The sequence below is a fragment of the Vombatus ursinus genome, unplaced genomic scaffold, assembly GCF_900497805.2.
Source record: "Vombatus ursinus unplaced genomic scaffold, bare-nosed wombat genome assembly UNPS02014863.1, whole genome shotgun sequence".
Taxonomy (NCBI): domain Eukaryota; kingdom Metazoa; phylum Chordata; class Mammalia; order Diprotodontia; family Vombatidae; genus Vombatus; species Vombatus ursinus.
The window spans coordinates 2,727,844-2,744,752 of NW_020954641.1; the positions used below are offsets into that span (position 1 = coordinate 2,727,844).

General features: G+C 40.3%; 1 protein-coding gene across 3 annotated transcripts in view; it reads left to right on the plus strand.

Moving 5' to 3' along the window:
• ABLIM3 (actin binding LIM protein family member 3) overlaps positions 1-16,909 on the plus strand; it is a 170,803-nt gene that overhangs the window by 97,829 nt on the left and 56,065 nt on the right. For all 3 annotated transcript variants that reach the window (XM_027841881.1, XM_027841882.1, XM_027841883.1), the window contains 2 exons: positions 398-524; positions 2,025-2,118. In XM_027841881.1, coding sequence (XP_027697682.1) covers positions 398-524; positions 2,025-2,118 — 221 coding nt within the window. The remainder of the gene's footprint in view (positions 1-397; positions 525-2,024; positions 2,119-16,909) is intronic.

Genomic DNA, 16,909 nt, shown 5'->3' on the forward strand with positions numbered 1-16,909 from the left:
ACAGTGGATAGAATACTGGGCCTGGAGTCAGGAAGGCCAAATTCAAAACTAGCCTCAGACAGACACTTACTATCTGTGTAACCCTGGGTGAGTCATTTAATCTCTGTTTGCCTTAGTTTCCTCAACTGTAAAATGGGGATAATAATAACACTTACCTCACATGGCTGTGGCAAGGATCAAATAAAATAATATTTGTAAAGTGTTTAGCACAGTGCCTGGCACATAGTGAGGGCTATATAAATGCTTTTTCTCCTTCCCCCTCATAATAAGTTGAACACTGTAAAAAGCATGTGATATGAAATGTTCTTATCATTACAAATGCAATAGTAATCTGATGGGAAAAAAGGCGGTGGGGACCCTGAATGTTTCTTTCAGTGGTGTCTCCTTATCTTTCCAGACTGTGCTGGCTGCAAGGAGGAGATCAAACATGGCCAGTCTCTCTTGGCCCTGGAGAAGCAATGGCATGTCAGCTGCTTCAAATGCCAAACCTGCGGGGCTGTCCTCACTGGGGAGTATATTAGCAAGTGGGTGTCTGACTCCCCCACTCCAAGTGACCTGCCTATCCCAAGGGGACCTCAAGGTCAATGGGTCTTTCCAGACCTAGGAGGCTGATCTGGGTGGATAGACAGATGCTGAGGATTAGCAGGGAAGGAGGTAGCACTCCCTGAAGCCCCGGGTTGGAGCCTTAACTGTGTCACTAAATTGCTGTGAACTTTCACCCTCTGAGCCTCAGTTTCCTCCTCTGTAAAGTGAAGGCATTAGATTAAATGGTCTCTGAAGACCTTCCAGTTCTAACAGTCTATGTTCTAAGATATTCTATGCTCTCAAATCCCTACTGGTTCAGACAGCCTAACGTTGTCAGTTCTAGCCGACCTAGCTCTAGCTGTCTAGCTCTGACCTTCTATGGACTATGCTCTAGGTTACTTGGAAGCTGAGGGAAAATCCACTCCAGGGGTCTGGTCCAGTCCAATGCTCAGGCCAAGCTCCAGGCTCCACTGAGGTTGTCAGTCACTACAAGGCACCTAACAGAGATGCATTGCACTACTCTTTGCAGCCCTTCTCAAACCCATAGGTGGATCCAGTAACAACAATGACTAATCCATGGAGCATTAGACCTGAAAGGATTATCTGAGATCACCTAATATAACTCTCATTTTATGGAGGAGGAAACTGAGGCCCAGAGAAGGGGAAATGGCTCACCTAGAGTCTCAGAGAAGGCTGGTGGTAGAGTTGGGTCTCCAGCCCAGGTCTCCTGATTTCTTAATTCAGACTCCTTTTCATTATTCTAATCTCCCCATTAAACCATCCTTATATATTATAATATTAGCCAGAATCATATTAAAAAGGATTTAACAACAGTGCCCATTTTGAAATAAACTTTCTAAGTCCAGAATCCTGTTAAGTTAAATCCTGCTCTTCTTGGCTGCTGGTGCCAACTTATCTCCAAATAAGAAACTATGCCAACTATGAAAACCAAGAAATTGGTATTAGACATGGAATTGTAGCACAGGAAACTATTCTGTCCCCACTGGATCTCCCTGGACCGTCACTTGCCAGTGTCTCTGCCTTCCTCTCCTTCAGTCTATGTTATTTAACAAGAAGCCTCTAGGGTGACCACTAGCTTTCCTGGCCTTGGCCTCTGTTGAGGCAGTATGAAAAATTAGGACAAAGTCTGGAAGTGGAAGAATGCCTGAGGGCAGGGTGAGGGAATAAAGGACTAAAGAATGGGAAAGAATTTGGAAATTATAAGGAGAAAGGGAATATATCTCACCCCCTTCAGCCCTTGTTTCTAGGGCCTTCAGCTAGTTGCTTCTCCTTAAAGGACATTAAAAGAACTCTTGGTTAATTGAGCATCTTATAAGTAATGAAAAGCCTACAAAGGGACAGGTGGGCATCTGTAAACACATCGGGGTAGAGGGAAGGACTGAAAAATTGAAAGGAAGACCAAAGCTAGTACTCCATATATGTTGTTTTCTTTTGATTTTTCCTCTCATCCTCTCTTCTTACATGAATTCTTCCAACAGGGATGGAGTACCCTACTGTGAGACTGATTACCATTCCCAGTTTGGCATTAAGTGTGAGACGTGTGACCGTTATATCAGTGGCAGGGTCTTAGAGGTAAGTTGGCACCAGCGGCCCAGAGGAACAGGAAAGAATTCTCTTTTTATACCCGCTCTATTCCTGCTGAAGTGGAATAGACCCAAAAGGCTGGGACTCAGTGCCCCTAGACCCCAATGACTGTTCGTCATGTTGTCCAGAATAAAAGGAGTTCATCTGAGGATGGATTGCCTCCCATCAGGAGGCCTATATGGGTAGTCCCTGCACTGGGTAGAAGGTTGAACTAGGTCGCTTTGGATGGTAATTATAATCATAGAATCTCAGAACTAGAAGAGACCTTAGAATTATCTAGTCCTACCCTTCACTTGTGCAGAGATCATTTCTATATCAGGGATTCCTAATTTTTGAGTCTCAGTCCACTGAGCATTTACAGAGTTATTGCAAGGGATCCATAAAATCATTTGTGCACCAAGCATCATCTTGGTATTAAAGATTTTCTCAATCAATGAATACTAATGGCGCTTCTACTGTCATGTAGGGGATTCATGACAATTTTTGTTGTTTCATAGGGGTCCTTATACTTAGCACAGTGCCTGACGTGTAGTAAGAGATTAATAAATGCTTGTTGCCTTGTTAGTAAGTTAGTAAGTTCTGTCTTAGAGCCAAGATATATGTCATGGCTACTTTCACGTGTTGGTCTTAGTTCTGCCCTCTAGGACAAAGAAAAACAAACCAAATCCCTCTTCCATATGACAGCCTTGTAAATGTTTGAAGACCAAGATCATGTATTTTCTTTTCCAGAGTGAACAGTCCCATTTCTATCAATGGATTCTCACATGGCATGATTCCTTTCCCATCCTGGAATGGTCTTTTGGATGTACTGCCTTTTAATTAATTAGTCAATCAATAAGCACTCATTAGGTGTTTTCTACATGCTAGTGGTGGCTCTAACCACTAGAGATACAAAGACAGAAATGAAACAGTCTCTGCCCTCAAGGAGCTTACATTCCATGTTTGTTAATGTCCTTCCTAAAATGTAATACCAATTCTAAAATTCCAGCCTTTACTTGCATGCATTTAGCGAGAAGGATCTTACTCTACTTCACAGGAAAGTCCATCCTATAGTTATCTCTAATAAATAAGGGAGGTGGTATTCCCACTGTTTTCTGCCATGGTCAACACCATCTGGAATATATGCCTAGTACTGGGTGCCATATTTTAGGAAGGTCAGTGATAAGCTAAAGAGTATGGTGCAGTGGATAGAAAGCTGGGCCTAGTCAGGAAGCCCTGAATTCAAATATGACCTCAGACACTTACTAGCTGTGTGATCCTGGACAAGTCACTCAACCCTGTGTGCCTCAGTTTCCTCATATGTAAAATGAGCTGGAGAAGGAAATGGCAAACCACTCCAGTATCTTTGTTGAGAAAACCCCAAATGGGATCATGAAGAGTCAGACACAATTAAAATGATTGAACAACAACAGCATTTAGAGGTCCCTGAAAACCATGTTATTTGAGGATGGGTGGATGGAATGTGGGAAGTGAGGCCTGGAAGAGATGTGATTTAGGGGGAAGACATCAGAGCCACCTACCTGGATACTAGGAGAATTATCGTGTGGAAAAAGAATTAACTTGTTCTGCTTGGCCTCCGAAGGCAAAACTAGGAGTAATAAACAGAAGCTGCAGGTAGACAGACTTGGACACAGTATGAGAGAAAGCATTAGAACCACAAGGCTGTTCTTGGGACCTAGAGCTGTCTTGGGACCTAGAGAGTTGCACATATCTTTAGGTCTTCACTTATATGTTAGATGTCTACTTGTTTGCAGGAATAATATATGAAATATCCATGATTATAAGATCACAGGTCCATAAATTTACAATTGGAAGGGGCCTTCAAAATCATCCAGTGACTAGATTCTAATCCAACCCCTCCATTTTACAGATGAGGTTACTGGAAGCTCAGAGGTTAATTGGCTTGCCTAAGGTCACAAAGGTAACAAATGGAGCTAGAATTAGCTGAGATTTGGGTATGACTGCTGAGGTCCCTTCCAACTCTGAAATTCTGTAATAGAACTTTCTTGGCAGCAGGTAGGATATATCACAGGATCCTTGGAGATCAGATACTCTAACCCCCTTGTTTTGCATTGGAAAAAATGATGACCCAGAGACAGGAAGGGACAAGCTTACAAGTTACATAACTAGTGAAGGGCAGAATTTGGACCCAGGTTATTTGACTCCAAATATGGTCCTCTTTCTACTTGATTCTTGAAATTTTCCTCCTTCTCAATAGATTATCATGGCCACCACAAACCCCCCACACACATACTCAAGCCCACGATCACCCTGCCCACCTCTAGCTACCGCCAGCTAGCTCTGTGCCCTAAGAGTAGATTCAAGGGAAAGTTGATATTCCTTTTCCCAGGTACAAGTGCAGTAGGACCTGAGCATTAAAGGTAAAATATGAGTTCTTTTTTTTAGGCAATGATATAATGTACTTATTTCAAAATAGGCTTCTCTAAGCACTTGACCCTTACCCATTTCCTTGCTGGTCCATCACCATGGCAACAATTCCACTGCATCTTCTTTTCAGGTTTCTATGTGGCGGAAGTGGCCATAGTCAGCTGCTGTCTGCAGCATTCAGTTTGCCAAACCTTTTGTAAGGCCTAACTTGTCTCACCAGTTTTCTAGGCCTTCACACATCTTTGAAGATATAGTAGATTGGGTGCTGGATTTGTAGTCAGGAAGAAACGAGTTCAAATTCATCCTAAGATGCTATTTACTAGTGGTGGGACCCTAGACAAGTCACTCCAACCACTCTCAACCTGTTTCCTAATCTGTAAAATGGGGATATATCCATAATAGTACTTACCTCAAAAAGTCATTGGGAGTTTCAAATGAGACAGTTTCTGTAAAGTGCTTTGCAAATGTTACAGTGGCATATGAATGTTAGCTATTATTATTATAGTAATTTATATATTATCACTATGACAATCACTACTGTTATTTTTAATAATTTTAATTATTAAAATTACTTTAATAGCAATTTCTATAATAGCCCACAACTTTAATGCAATTGAAAGACCACTCCTCTAGAAATCAGGGGTGCCAGGTTCAAGTCTTGACTGTCACTATATGACTCACCATGTGACATCAGACAAGTGTGTTCTTCTGGTCCTCAGTTTCCTCTTCTATAGAATAAGAAAGTAAGAAGAGATGACTTCCTCAGTCTCTACATCAGGTACTGATCATATACTTAAGCTCTCTATACCTCAATCCCTCTCCTTTTAAAATGAAGGTATTGGATTTAGTGATCCCTAAGCTCCCCCTTCCAGTTCCTGAATTCTAAATTACGGGTTTCTAAAGCTATTCATTCTCCAGTCCCCCCCTCCTCGGCTGTACAACATTCATTTCCTTTTTGCACCAGGAAGGCCTTCCTGTTCCCATACAATACAGATTCATTCCTTTTCTTGTTCCTTTGTTCATACTACTCTCCCAAATCCTATATGAGGAACAGCTGTACTACTTCTTCCTCAATGTTAGCAGTCTCACTGATCTCCCTTTGTCTTCTGACTAGTCTTCTTACCTCAAGCCTCTCCCTGCTCCAATCCATCCTCTATTCAGCTGCTAAAGTCATTTTCTTAAAGTGCCAGTCTGACCATGTCATTCACACCCCAATTTTTTAAACTCCAGTGGTTCCCTGTTACTTCCAGGCCCAAATGTTAAGTCCTCCATTTGGCATATGAAGCTCTTCACAGCCTGGCCTCTTCCCACCTTTCTGGTCATCCTTTACTTTCCTCCTCTCCATACTCTATGAGCTAGCTCGTTGGCCTTCTTGCTGTGCCCTGCAACACCTCACCCCATCTTCTATCTCTGTGCTCTTGTACTAGTTGTACCCCCATGCCTAGAATATTCTTCCTCCTTACTTCTACCTCTTGGAATCTCTAGTTTCCTTTAGGAATCAGCTCACATTCTACTTTCTACAGGAGGCCTTTCCTTATCCCCTCAGCTGCTAGAGGCTTCCCTTCTAAGATTACCTTCCTCTATGTACCTTTTATGTACCTATTTATTTATAAGTTATCTCTCTCATTAGAAATTAAGGTCCTTGAGCACAAGATTTGTTTTTACCTTTCATTGTGCCCCCAGCACTTAGCACAATTACTTATTTAGTGAGTACTTAATAAATGTTTGTTGCGGACTGACTGGCCAGCACTTATGTTGGTACCACAAAATGGGAAGCAACCAACCTGATGTACTATGGAAAGAATAATGGACTAGAGTCCAGGACTGAATGAGTCCTGGCTTAACCACTTGAATGACCTTCAGCAAGTCAGTTCCATCTCTGAACCTCAGTTTCATCATTTGTAAAGTGAGGAATTTCTCACTTGTACTACCTCATAAGGTTGTAAGGATAGCACTATGTGAATTTGAACTATTATCAGTAATATAGCAAGCACTTTGTAAACATAAAAAGCTATATAAATGTGAGTTATCACAGTTTAGCTAGGGAGATAACTAACACACATAAAGGAGAAAATAATAAATCAAAATGTGCATGCATTTTTAATGTCAACATCAATAATTAACTATAATGATGATAACAATGGAGAAATAGCTTGTCTTAGTGGTTAGAGAGCCTGCTTCAGGGTCAGAATGACCTAGGTTCAAGCCCTCCATCTAATGCATACTGGCTCTGTGACTCTTAGGCAAATCAAATAATTTTTCAGTTGCCCAAACTATTCTCTTTTTTCCCTAAGACTATAATCCTTTTTTAATTCTCTAAGACTATAAGTTGTAGAATAGCTGTTACTCTTTATTGATAAATGGAATTTCCTTACCAGGGAGTTCTTTACACTGATAGAACCTCAGGCTCAGACAAAATAATAATAATAATAATAATAATAATAATAATAATATAAAACAGTGGTCTTGGCCTGATATGTAATATCCAGGACAGTGGAAGTGATGGTCCTACCATCTTTTGACCTCATCAGACCAGATCTACAACATTGTAATTAGTTCTGGGTACCACGTTTGAGGAATAGCATTGATGAGTTGGAACATGTTGAGAAGATAGCATAAAGGATCTTGGGAAGGACAAGAACACAATGTAAATGAACAGATTGGAGTAATTGGAAATTTAATATAGATAAGACTTGAGGGAGGAAGACATAATCACTACTTGCAGTGGGAAAGAGGGATTGAATTTGTTCCACTTGGCCCCAGGGAACAAAACTAAGTCCAGAGAACTCAATGTAACTAGCTAGATAGACAGACAGATATAGACATCTATCTATATACATATATTTATCTTTATTTTTTATATAGGTAAATAGATATAATATAGACATAAATATCTATCTAGATTTATAGATAGTTATATCTACATCGTCTATATCTATGTCTCTTATATCTCTCTCTGTCTCTGTCTTTGTCTCTGTCTATATCCATATCTTTGTTGATATCCATACGTATCTATGTCTACGTCTTTATCGCAACCTCTGCCACTATTTCTATTATTTCTGCCTCTATCTCTATCTTGACTTTTACTTCTACTTCTATCCCTACCACTATTTCGGTCACCTCTATCTCTATTACTCTCTCTATCTCTGTCTTTATCTGTCCAATAAACTAATAGCACTGCCTCTAATGTCTCTTCTAACTTTAAGATTCTATTATTCTGATTAGAGAATCAAGAGAAATGCACACATATGCAGAAAATAAAGGAACACTTTTCCCAATTAATTTATCAAGTCCATATTCATTTGGCAGAAAGGGAACCCCTCAGTTCTGGGAAGGTGCCCAGTAGAGGAGTGGAGAGTCAATAAAATGATGTCAACTATGCCAAGATGTCCATTTGATGTGAGTCTTGAGCTAAGTTTTGAGGTAGTTGGAGAACACAGGATCATAAAATCAGAGATTAGGACTGAAAAGGACTTGAATGGTAATTTAGTCAAATCCCCTTATTTTACAGTTAACTGAATCCCAGAGGAGTTGATTGACTTATCTAGTATCACCCAGGTAGTAAGTGGTATAGACAAGATTTGAATCTAGGTCTTCTGATTCCAAATACAGCACCCAATACAGCACTCTAACACTACCTTTAACAGATGTGGCTGGGCAATGAAGAAAGGGCCTTCTAAGAGTACAGTGTAGCTCATGCAGTGGTATCCAGTCAGGACAAGGCAAACCATATACATGAGTCCAATCAATCAATCAAGAAGCATTTATTAAGCACCCTCTGTGTGCCAGACACAATGCTAACTCTTTGAGTGTCATTCATCTGACTAGAGAAGGTCAATGAAAGAGAGGCAACTAAGTGGGACAGTGGATGGAGAATGGAACCCTGAATCAGAAAGATCCGAGTTCACATCTTGCTTAGGATACTTACTAGCTGTGTGACCCTGGGCAAGTCATTTACCTTCTCTTGGCCTCAGTTTTCTCTTCTATAAAATTAGGGTAATAATAATAATAGGGTTGTTATGAGGATTGAATACAGATCAACAGTGGATGCCAGCCCCTGACTCCAAGGTTCACTGGCTGAGATTTGGTACACTGAATCTGAGAGAGTTCCTGTAAACTTCTGAACAGGAGAATGATGGGATAAAAAATAATATTTGATGATTCAAAAAGTGGGATATATCCTGGGCTAGGGCAGAGGGTGACCATAGACAAAGATTCAGGATGGTGATGACCTAGGTAAACAAGAGAACATGTAAAAAAGATTTAGCTGTCTAAGTGATATGCAAGCTCCAAATATGTCACTAATTTGATTTGGTGACCAAAAAGGCAAATGTGATCTTAGAGAACATTAATCAATGGACAGTGAATAAGGGGAGTGATGGTGCTGTTGCCTTTTTCCCTAGTCAGATCACACTGGGAGTATTTTGTTCCATTCTGGACAATGCATTTTAGATAGGACATTAACAAGTCGAAACATTTCAGAGGAAAACAACCAGGAGGTGGAGAGAATTTTAATCCATGTCGTGGGATCATGGAGCATAATAGGGAGAGTGGCATACTTGGGGTCAGAAGAGACCTAAGTTTGAATCCTGCATCTGACACTAACTCTGTGACCTTGGATACTTTATTCTCTGAACTGTAAGTTACTCATCTGTGAAATGGGAATAATAATAATAATAGTAATAATAGTACCTGTTGGACCTTTCTCATGAGGTTGTTGTGAGGCTCAAATGAAATCATGTAGGTAAAGTGCTTTCTAAATCTTAATGTTGTTCAGATATTTAATTCTGGGTCTTCATAATCCCATTTGGGTTTATTTGGCAAAGATACTGAAGTAGTTTGCCATTTCCTTCTCCTGCTCATTTTTACAGATGAGGAAACTGAGGCAAATGGAGTTAAATGACTTGCCCAAGGTCACACAACTAGTAAGTAGCTGAGTCCAAATTTTAACTCAGGTCTTCCTGACTCCAGGCCTAGCATTCTATCCACTGAGCCACCTAGCTGCCCCTTGTAAATCTTAAAGCATTATATAATTGTAAGCTCTTAGAATTACTGAAAATGTTCAAGCAGAGGCTAGAAGATCATTAGTCAGGGATATTGTAAAACGGATTTATCCATCAGCAGCCAGTTGGACTAGATGACCTTTAAGGTCCCTTTGAAATCTGAAGTGCTGTGCCTCATGGCTATAGAACATATTATATATATTTTATCATTTTATTCCAAAGAATGTTCAAGCTGGAAGAGAACACAGAGATTCTTTAATCTGATCCCTTAACTTTATCAACAAAGAAATTTAATTCCAGAGAGGTCAAGTAATTTGTCCAAGATAATACAATTAGCAAGAAGAAGAGCTGCTGGGACTTGAACCCAGGTCTTTTAACTATTCTAAATATTCCTATTTTCTTTCCACTACACCATGCTACCTCAGTCTGACCCTGCGAGGTAGGAGGGATCATCTGATTTCTATGAAGTTTAGAGATCATTAAGTCCATCCCATCTGCCCACCCCCATTTTAAAGATAAAGAAACTGAAGCCCTGAAGTCCCTATTTTGTGGAAGACTAAGGAGGTAGAGTAACTATGTTGAGGACACCCAGCAAAGTGAGTGGTAGGGCCAGAGCTACAACAGAGGTCTTCTGGGTCCCACTCTGGTTCTGTTTCTACTATACCACGGGATCACCTATTACTCATGTTCACTCTCACATTACTGTGGATTCTTTTTCTTCTGTCTCTCCATCCCATGACTTTTAGTTCTCCCTGAAGCCCTCCTTCTTTTCTCCCCCCACTGCCAACATAAGCGCTCTTACTTGTTGCTGCTAGGAGATTGTACTGTCCTTCCTCTCTTCCCCTACCATGTTCTCACCAAAAAGGCCCACAGCAAAGGCCCTATACTGAATCCCTTAAAGTGGGTCTTCATTCCCTTAACTCCACCTATTGGTCTCCGTCTGGACCTATCTTTCTGATTTCTTGTTGATCAGTTGACCTTGACTCCCTAAAACATTCCTCCTTATTTCCTGATGTATAGGATTTCCTCTTTGAATCTCAGCTGCTATAAATGCATTTCAGCCTTTTCCTCCTCCAGGGACCCTTTTGTTGGGGGAGAAGGAGAAGGAATTTGGTGGTTGGGGGAGGGGGGAGGGATGATATTCAGTAAGGAACCAAGTTTCCATTTTGTCATCGGCTGCTACCATCCTAGAGCCTGTAATTGAGATGATGGGAAGACACAACGTGGGAGCAAGCTACCAATTAGACCAATTATTTCTGTCAGGGGGCTGGAATATCAGGCCTGCAGGGTCCCAGTTTAGGAAAACAGCATGCCGCCTCCAAGGGTTGGGCTCCAGTGCCTTCCTTGATGATGAGTAGGATTTCTCAGTGATGGGGGGCACAGAACCCTAGAAACAACTACTGCTTAAAAAAATCCAGAACTTCTGAGATCCTAGTTCAAAACAAAGGGAGTTGTTTAAGTAGGAGAAAGGATGACTCACTCGGGGCATGACCCCTACTTTCAAATATCTGAAGGGCTATCATGGAGAGATAGACTTGTTCCTCTTCAGTCCAGAGGGCAGACCTGGGACCAATGAATGGTTGCTCTGAGGAGGCAGATTTTCGGTTTCATACAAAGAAGAACTCATTAACAGAGTTGTCCAAAAGTGGAATAGGCTGGCTTGGGGAGAAGTGGATTTCCCCTCCCTGGAAGTCTTAAGGTGGAGTACTTGTTAGGGGCATTGTGGAGGGAGATTCCCAATTACGAATGAGTTGGTCTAGAGACTTCCAAGGTCTTCTTTAATTTTGAGAGTCTCTGAATCTACTTTTCCCTCATTTTGTAATAATCCACATTATCCTTTTGGAAGGCTCTGCATTTTTAACAAGCTTTTTAAAACTCAGCAAAATAAAACATTTTAGCATCTGGCTCATGCAGCCCCACACGGTAAGCCAGCCCCAAATGCCTCCTCAAAAATGAACCTCTAATTGAGCAGCACCTTCTCAAAAGATTTTCTTACTGCCCAGTTTCAGATTCACTTTCAGTATCTGCTTAAAAAAATTTTTTTTCTAATAAAAAAAAATAAAATAAAGAACTTCCATCCCAGGGAAGAACTGACTGAGGGGCAGAAACTATGTCGATTCCTTGCTTTGTGACCTTGAACAAGCCGCATAACTTCTCTGAGCCTCAGTGTTTTCTGCTGTAAAATGGGGCTGATAGATAGGCAGATCAAATAAGATCACATATGGAATCATAAGGCCTTAAAAACATACCACATTAAGATATTCTGTCACTTGTAAAAGAATCATATAATCGAGGTCTCAGGGACCTAGGAGCTAGAAGAAACCTTGGCCACTATCTAATGCAGGCCCTTGATTTTACAGATGAGAAAATTAGGGCTTGGAAAGGGGACCTGATTTGTTCAAGGTGGCCCAGTGGTGGATCTGGTATTGGGACACGTGCCTCCTGACTCCCAGACCAGGATTCATAGAATCAGTGAGGCTTTTCCCAATGTAAATAAATGCCTCCCTCTCCCCTAAATAATCCAGTGTTTATTTTGCATATACTTTTGTATGTTTGTATGTGTATATGTTTTCTCCTGCTATGGACTTGAGGTCAGTAACTCTTTCATTTTGGGGCCCCCCAACAAACAGTATAGCACCAGGTACATAGTAGGTGCTTAATAAATGCTTTTTGATCAATTGATTGCTACGGCCTGGGCCTCACTGTGATGTGCCAGCAACCTGAGTCCCTAAAGGTAATGCCTCCAAAGCTAAAGCACCAAAAGGGCCTACCAAGCTTTTCACAGTTAGGTATTTTGTGTCTGTGGTCCAATAAGACTAAGGAAAGGGAAGGGAATAAGCATTTATTAATCACCTACTATGTGCCAGGAGACACACTAAGTGATTTACAAATCTTATCTCACTGGATCCTCACAATACACCTGGGAGGTAGGTACTATTATTATCCCCATTGTTCAGGAAACTGAGGTTAACTTGCCCAGGGTCACACAGCTTGTAAACATCTGAGGCAGGGATTTGAACTCAGGTCTTCCTCTCTCCAGGCCCAGTGCTTTATAGATAGAGTACTGGACTTGGAGTCAGGAAGACTCTTCTTCCTGAGTTCAAATCTGTCAGAAGACTCTTACTAGCTGTATGATCCTGGGCAAATCACTTAACTCTGTTTGCCTCAGTTTCCTCATCTGTAAAATGAGCTGGAGAAGGAAATGGCAAACCACTCCAGTATCTCTGCCAAGAAAATACCAAATGGGGTCATGAAGAGTTGGATACAACTGAAAACAACTGAGCAACAAATACTACACGCTAACACTGTGCTAAATGATTTACAAATCTAACCTCTGGGAGGTTGGTACTGTTGTTAGCCCCATTTTACAGTTGAAAAAACTGAGGTTAACTTGCCCAGGGTCACACAATTTGCAGGTATCTGAGATAGGATTTGGATTCAAGTATTGCTGCCTCTAGGGTCAGTGCTCTGTACACTGCACCATCTATTTGCCTTTAAAAAGGAATATTTACTTCAAAAAGTATCTTCATAAATATAGAAAATTACTCCTCTAACATGTGGAGCTTAATCCTTCCCCCTTGCACCACCTCAGCCTGTGGAGAGGGGAAGGGGATTAATTCACAGTTTAGCTTGGTTCCTGTGGAGAGCAGTCCCAAGTTTCAAGTCCAAAGCACCCCCTCAGGCTCCAGGTCCAAGCACCCTGGCTTCTCCGGACTTCCCTGATGGGCTAGTTAGCTGTAATATCCTGCCTGGAATCTTGGCTCCAAGGATGTCATGGACTGGACTCTCAGGCATGGTAGGGATTACCACTTGTTTGTGAAACTTAGAAGGACAGATAACCCAGAGCAGAAACAAACACCCCCAGGCCAAAAGAAATGTCAGAGCCAAGGGAGTAAGAGGGAGAGCAGAGAAAGGAAGTCTTTCCCTCCTGCTGGCTCAGCTCATGGTGCCTGAGCTATGGGTGAACTGGATTCTCTGGACTCTCTGGACTCTCTGGACTCAGCAGGGTGAACAGGTTCATCACCTAAGGACTGGCCTCCAGGTGGTGACATTTTTGGACACAACAGTTGGCAAAGAACTATTTAGAGAAGTAGCATAGTATAGCACATAGACTGCTGGCCCTAAAAGCCTGCATGCTTACTGGCTGTGTGGTCCCAGGCAGGTCATTTAAGTTCTTTTCACCGCCATTCCTTCCCCTATAAAGTGAGGATAATAGCATTTGGAGCACTTAACCTCACAGGGCTATTGTGATGAGGGTAGAATGAAATAATGTACACAAAGTATTCTACAAACCTTAAAGCTATCGATAAATATCAGTTGCAATTAATATTTTCTACTAAGTTATGGAGAGTCTGGGAGCTGGATAATTCCACTCTGATGAAATCAAAGATCATTTGAAATATTGAAATAATGAATAAATGTGCACTTCTATATCTATATTCTCCCCACAGAATTACTTGGTGCATGTAAATTTGCACATCCTAAACTCATGTTGAGAAGTAAGATTTATGCCAGAGATCTGGGGTTCACATTATGCCGTAACAGAACAAAATTCAGACCCAGTCACCCTCCCACACCCTCCCGCCTTCCACCATCTGATCACTACTTGGTTACCTGGCTTCCCATCAATAAATGCCTGGTGATTGCTTCATTGTCAATTTCTCAAAAACCAGCTTTATTCAATAGGATGGAGAACCGGGTTAGGATATACAATTTGGGAGTTTTTCAATGTAGTAAAATTAATATGCTCTGGCTGATGTTCTCAGCATCCCTTTTAAGGATGTCCTAACAAAATAAAGCACAATGCCACATTAGCCTTCTGAAACCACAGTTTATATATCATGCCTATAGCTCAACACTGTAAGTTTCATAGGACTTAGAAATGGAAGGAATTTTAGAACTCATCTAATCTAAATCCCTCCCTTACAGATGAAGGAACAGAGGCAATAACTTGTCTAAGGTCATAAGATTTTAGTAACATAGTGCTTGGCACATAGTAGGTGCTTAATAAATGTTTATCCCTTATATTCATACAGATAGTAGGTACCTATATTTCAATTCAGTTCCTCCAACTCCAAAGACTATGCTAATGCCATTTTATAACACCTCCCCCACTTTGTTGTTGTTGTTGTTGTTGTTTCTGTTACACCATACTGCTTTCCCTACTATGCTAAATTCCTTCCTGACCCTGTCATTCAAAGTGTTCAAGTATGATTGTGAATACATTGTCGGGTTTGTCTCCTTACCCTGTTGCCCTTCCCCTCTGGCTCAGATGGTCTCCCAGTCTCCCAGACAGGCCTTGCACTGTCTCATCTCTGTAGTTTTGCCTGTGTGATCTCTCTGAGTCCTTGCTAGATAAGAAAATTCTGTCTCTCCATCTTTTCTGACCTCCTTGTGCAGCCATTATTCCTCCAACTCACTGGGTGAGCATGGTGTAGATAGCACACTGGAGATCTGCTTTCAAATTTTAGCCCTGCCATTAATCAACAGAAATACCCTGGCCAAGCCACTTAATTTTTCGCACTGTCTTGTTCCTTGTCTTTAAAATGGAGATAATAATACCTGTCCTTCCTACTTCCTCTACTTCTTATGAGGAAAGTGTTTTCTGAACCTTTAAGATACAATAGAAGTGTCAGTTACAGGCAGGGGAAGGAAGGGTGAGAGGAGAGAAAAGAACCTTTATCCTATGGGCCACTGATCCATCAAAAACTTAATCAGGTCCCTGCATAACTCTGATAATATAACTCGCTTTTATATAGCATTCACATTTATTACCTTATTTAGTCTTCACAACAGCCCTGTGTTGTTTCAGGGCATGAATATGACACCCATTTTAAGGATGAGAGTAAAGTAGCTCAGAATCAAGAGACTGTCTGGTCCAAGATCATACAGCTCTTTCATAACAAGATTCAAAGCCCAAGTATCAATTAATTAGTTTTGAGGTTGTTGTGAATGCTAGAGTGTCTACAGATCAAGAAAAATAGGAAAGGTTTGGCTCACCTATTTTTAAAATTAAGAATGAAAAACGTGAGGCTTTACTCAAAAATGTAAACAGCATATTTTTTTAAATTATCTGTTCCACATTATGACTGATTAAGGGAACAGGAGACAGCCAGGACCAGGAAAGACAGACAGAAGGAGAGAATCATCCAGGATGAAGGGGATAAGACATTGACAAGGATAACAAGATTAAAAGTGTTATTGACCTTAGACAAGTCATCTAACCCGTCTAGTCCTCATCTGTAAAAGGAGGAGATTAGACCTCGAAGGTTCCTTCCAGCTCTAAATCTATGATCTCTGTGTTTTCTATGATTGTGTATATAATGAGGTAATATATATGAAGTTTTATGTCACTATAAAGCTAACAAAAACAGTGTATATATACTATATGTATACTATATATAGTATATATACTATATAGTATATATAAGCTACAAATGTATGTGTATATGCTACAGTATATTAAAGCTACAAATATAATGTATATATACTATTTATATATGCTATATATATACTTTGTATATGATATATAGTATATATAAGCCAAAATATATGTGTATATGCTGCAGTGTATTAAAGTTACAAATACACAGTGTATATATTATATATTATATATACACTATGTGTATAGTGTATATATACATTTATGTGTATATATACTATGTTTATAGTATATGTAAGTATAATGTATATATATACTATATTGCACTCTGTATTTGTAGCTTTAATGCACTGTAGCATATGCACTTATATATATTTGGAGCTTATAAATATACTGTAGATAAAAGATAGATGATAGATAGATGGATGGATGGATGAACAGAAGGGAGCGTAGTGGTTATCTAACCCAGCCCCCTCATTGTACTGATGAGGAGACTTTAGATTATAGAATCTAACGAACTTGTCCAGATCACACAGGTAGTAAGTAGAAGAAGAAAATTAGACTTCAAGGATTCATAATTTCCATGATACAGGTATTTCACTGACACACACCACAATGCCTTCCCACTTTGATAGATTATTTAATTTAGGGGCTCTTAATTCAGGGTCAGAGTCCAAAGATAGATATTAGGAAGGGTCTGTGAAGTGGAATGGAAAAAAATTACATCTTTTTTCCCCCACTAACTTCTAATTGAAATATAGTATTTCCTTCCATTATTTAAAAACATTATTCTGAGAAGAGCTCAAAGGTTTCACCAGACTGACATAAGGGTACGTGATACAAAAAAAAAAAAAAAAAGCTTAAGAACCTCTGGTTTAATGAGTTCTTTAAAAACTGAGTTTTAATGAGGTTTTAAAAAATCATCACCTGATCACCATATATCTAGTTATGAACCTTTCTGCATTTATTGTCTGCTCCATGAATGATTTCATTCTGTCACTAGACC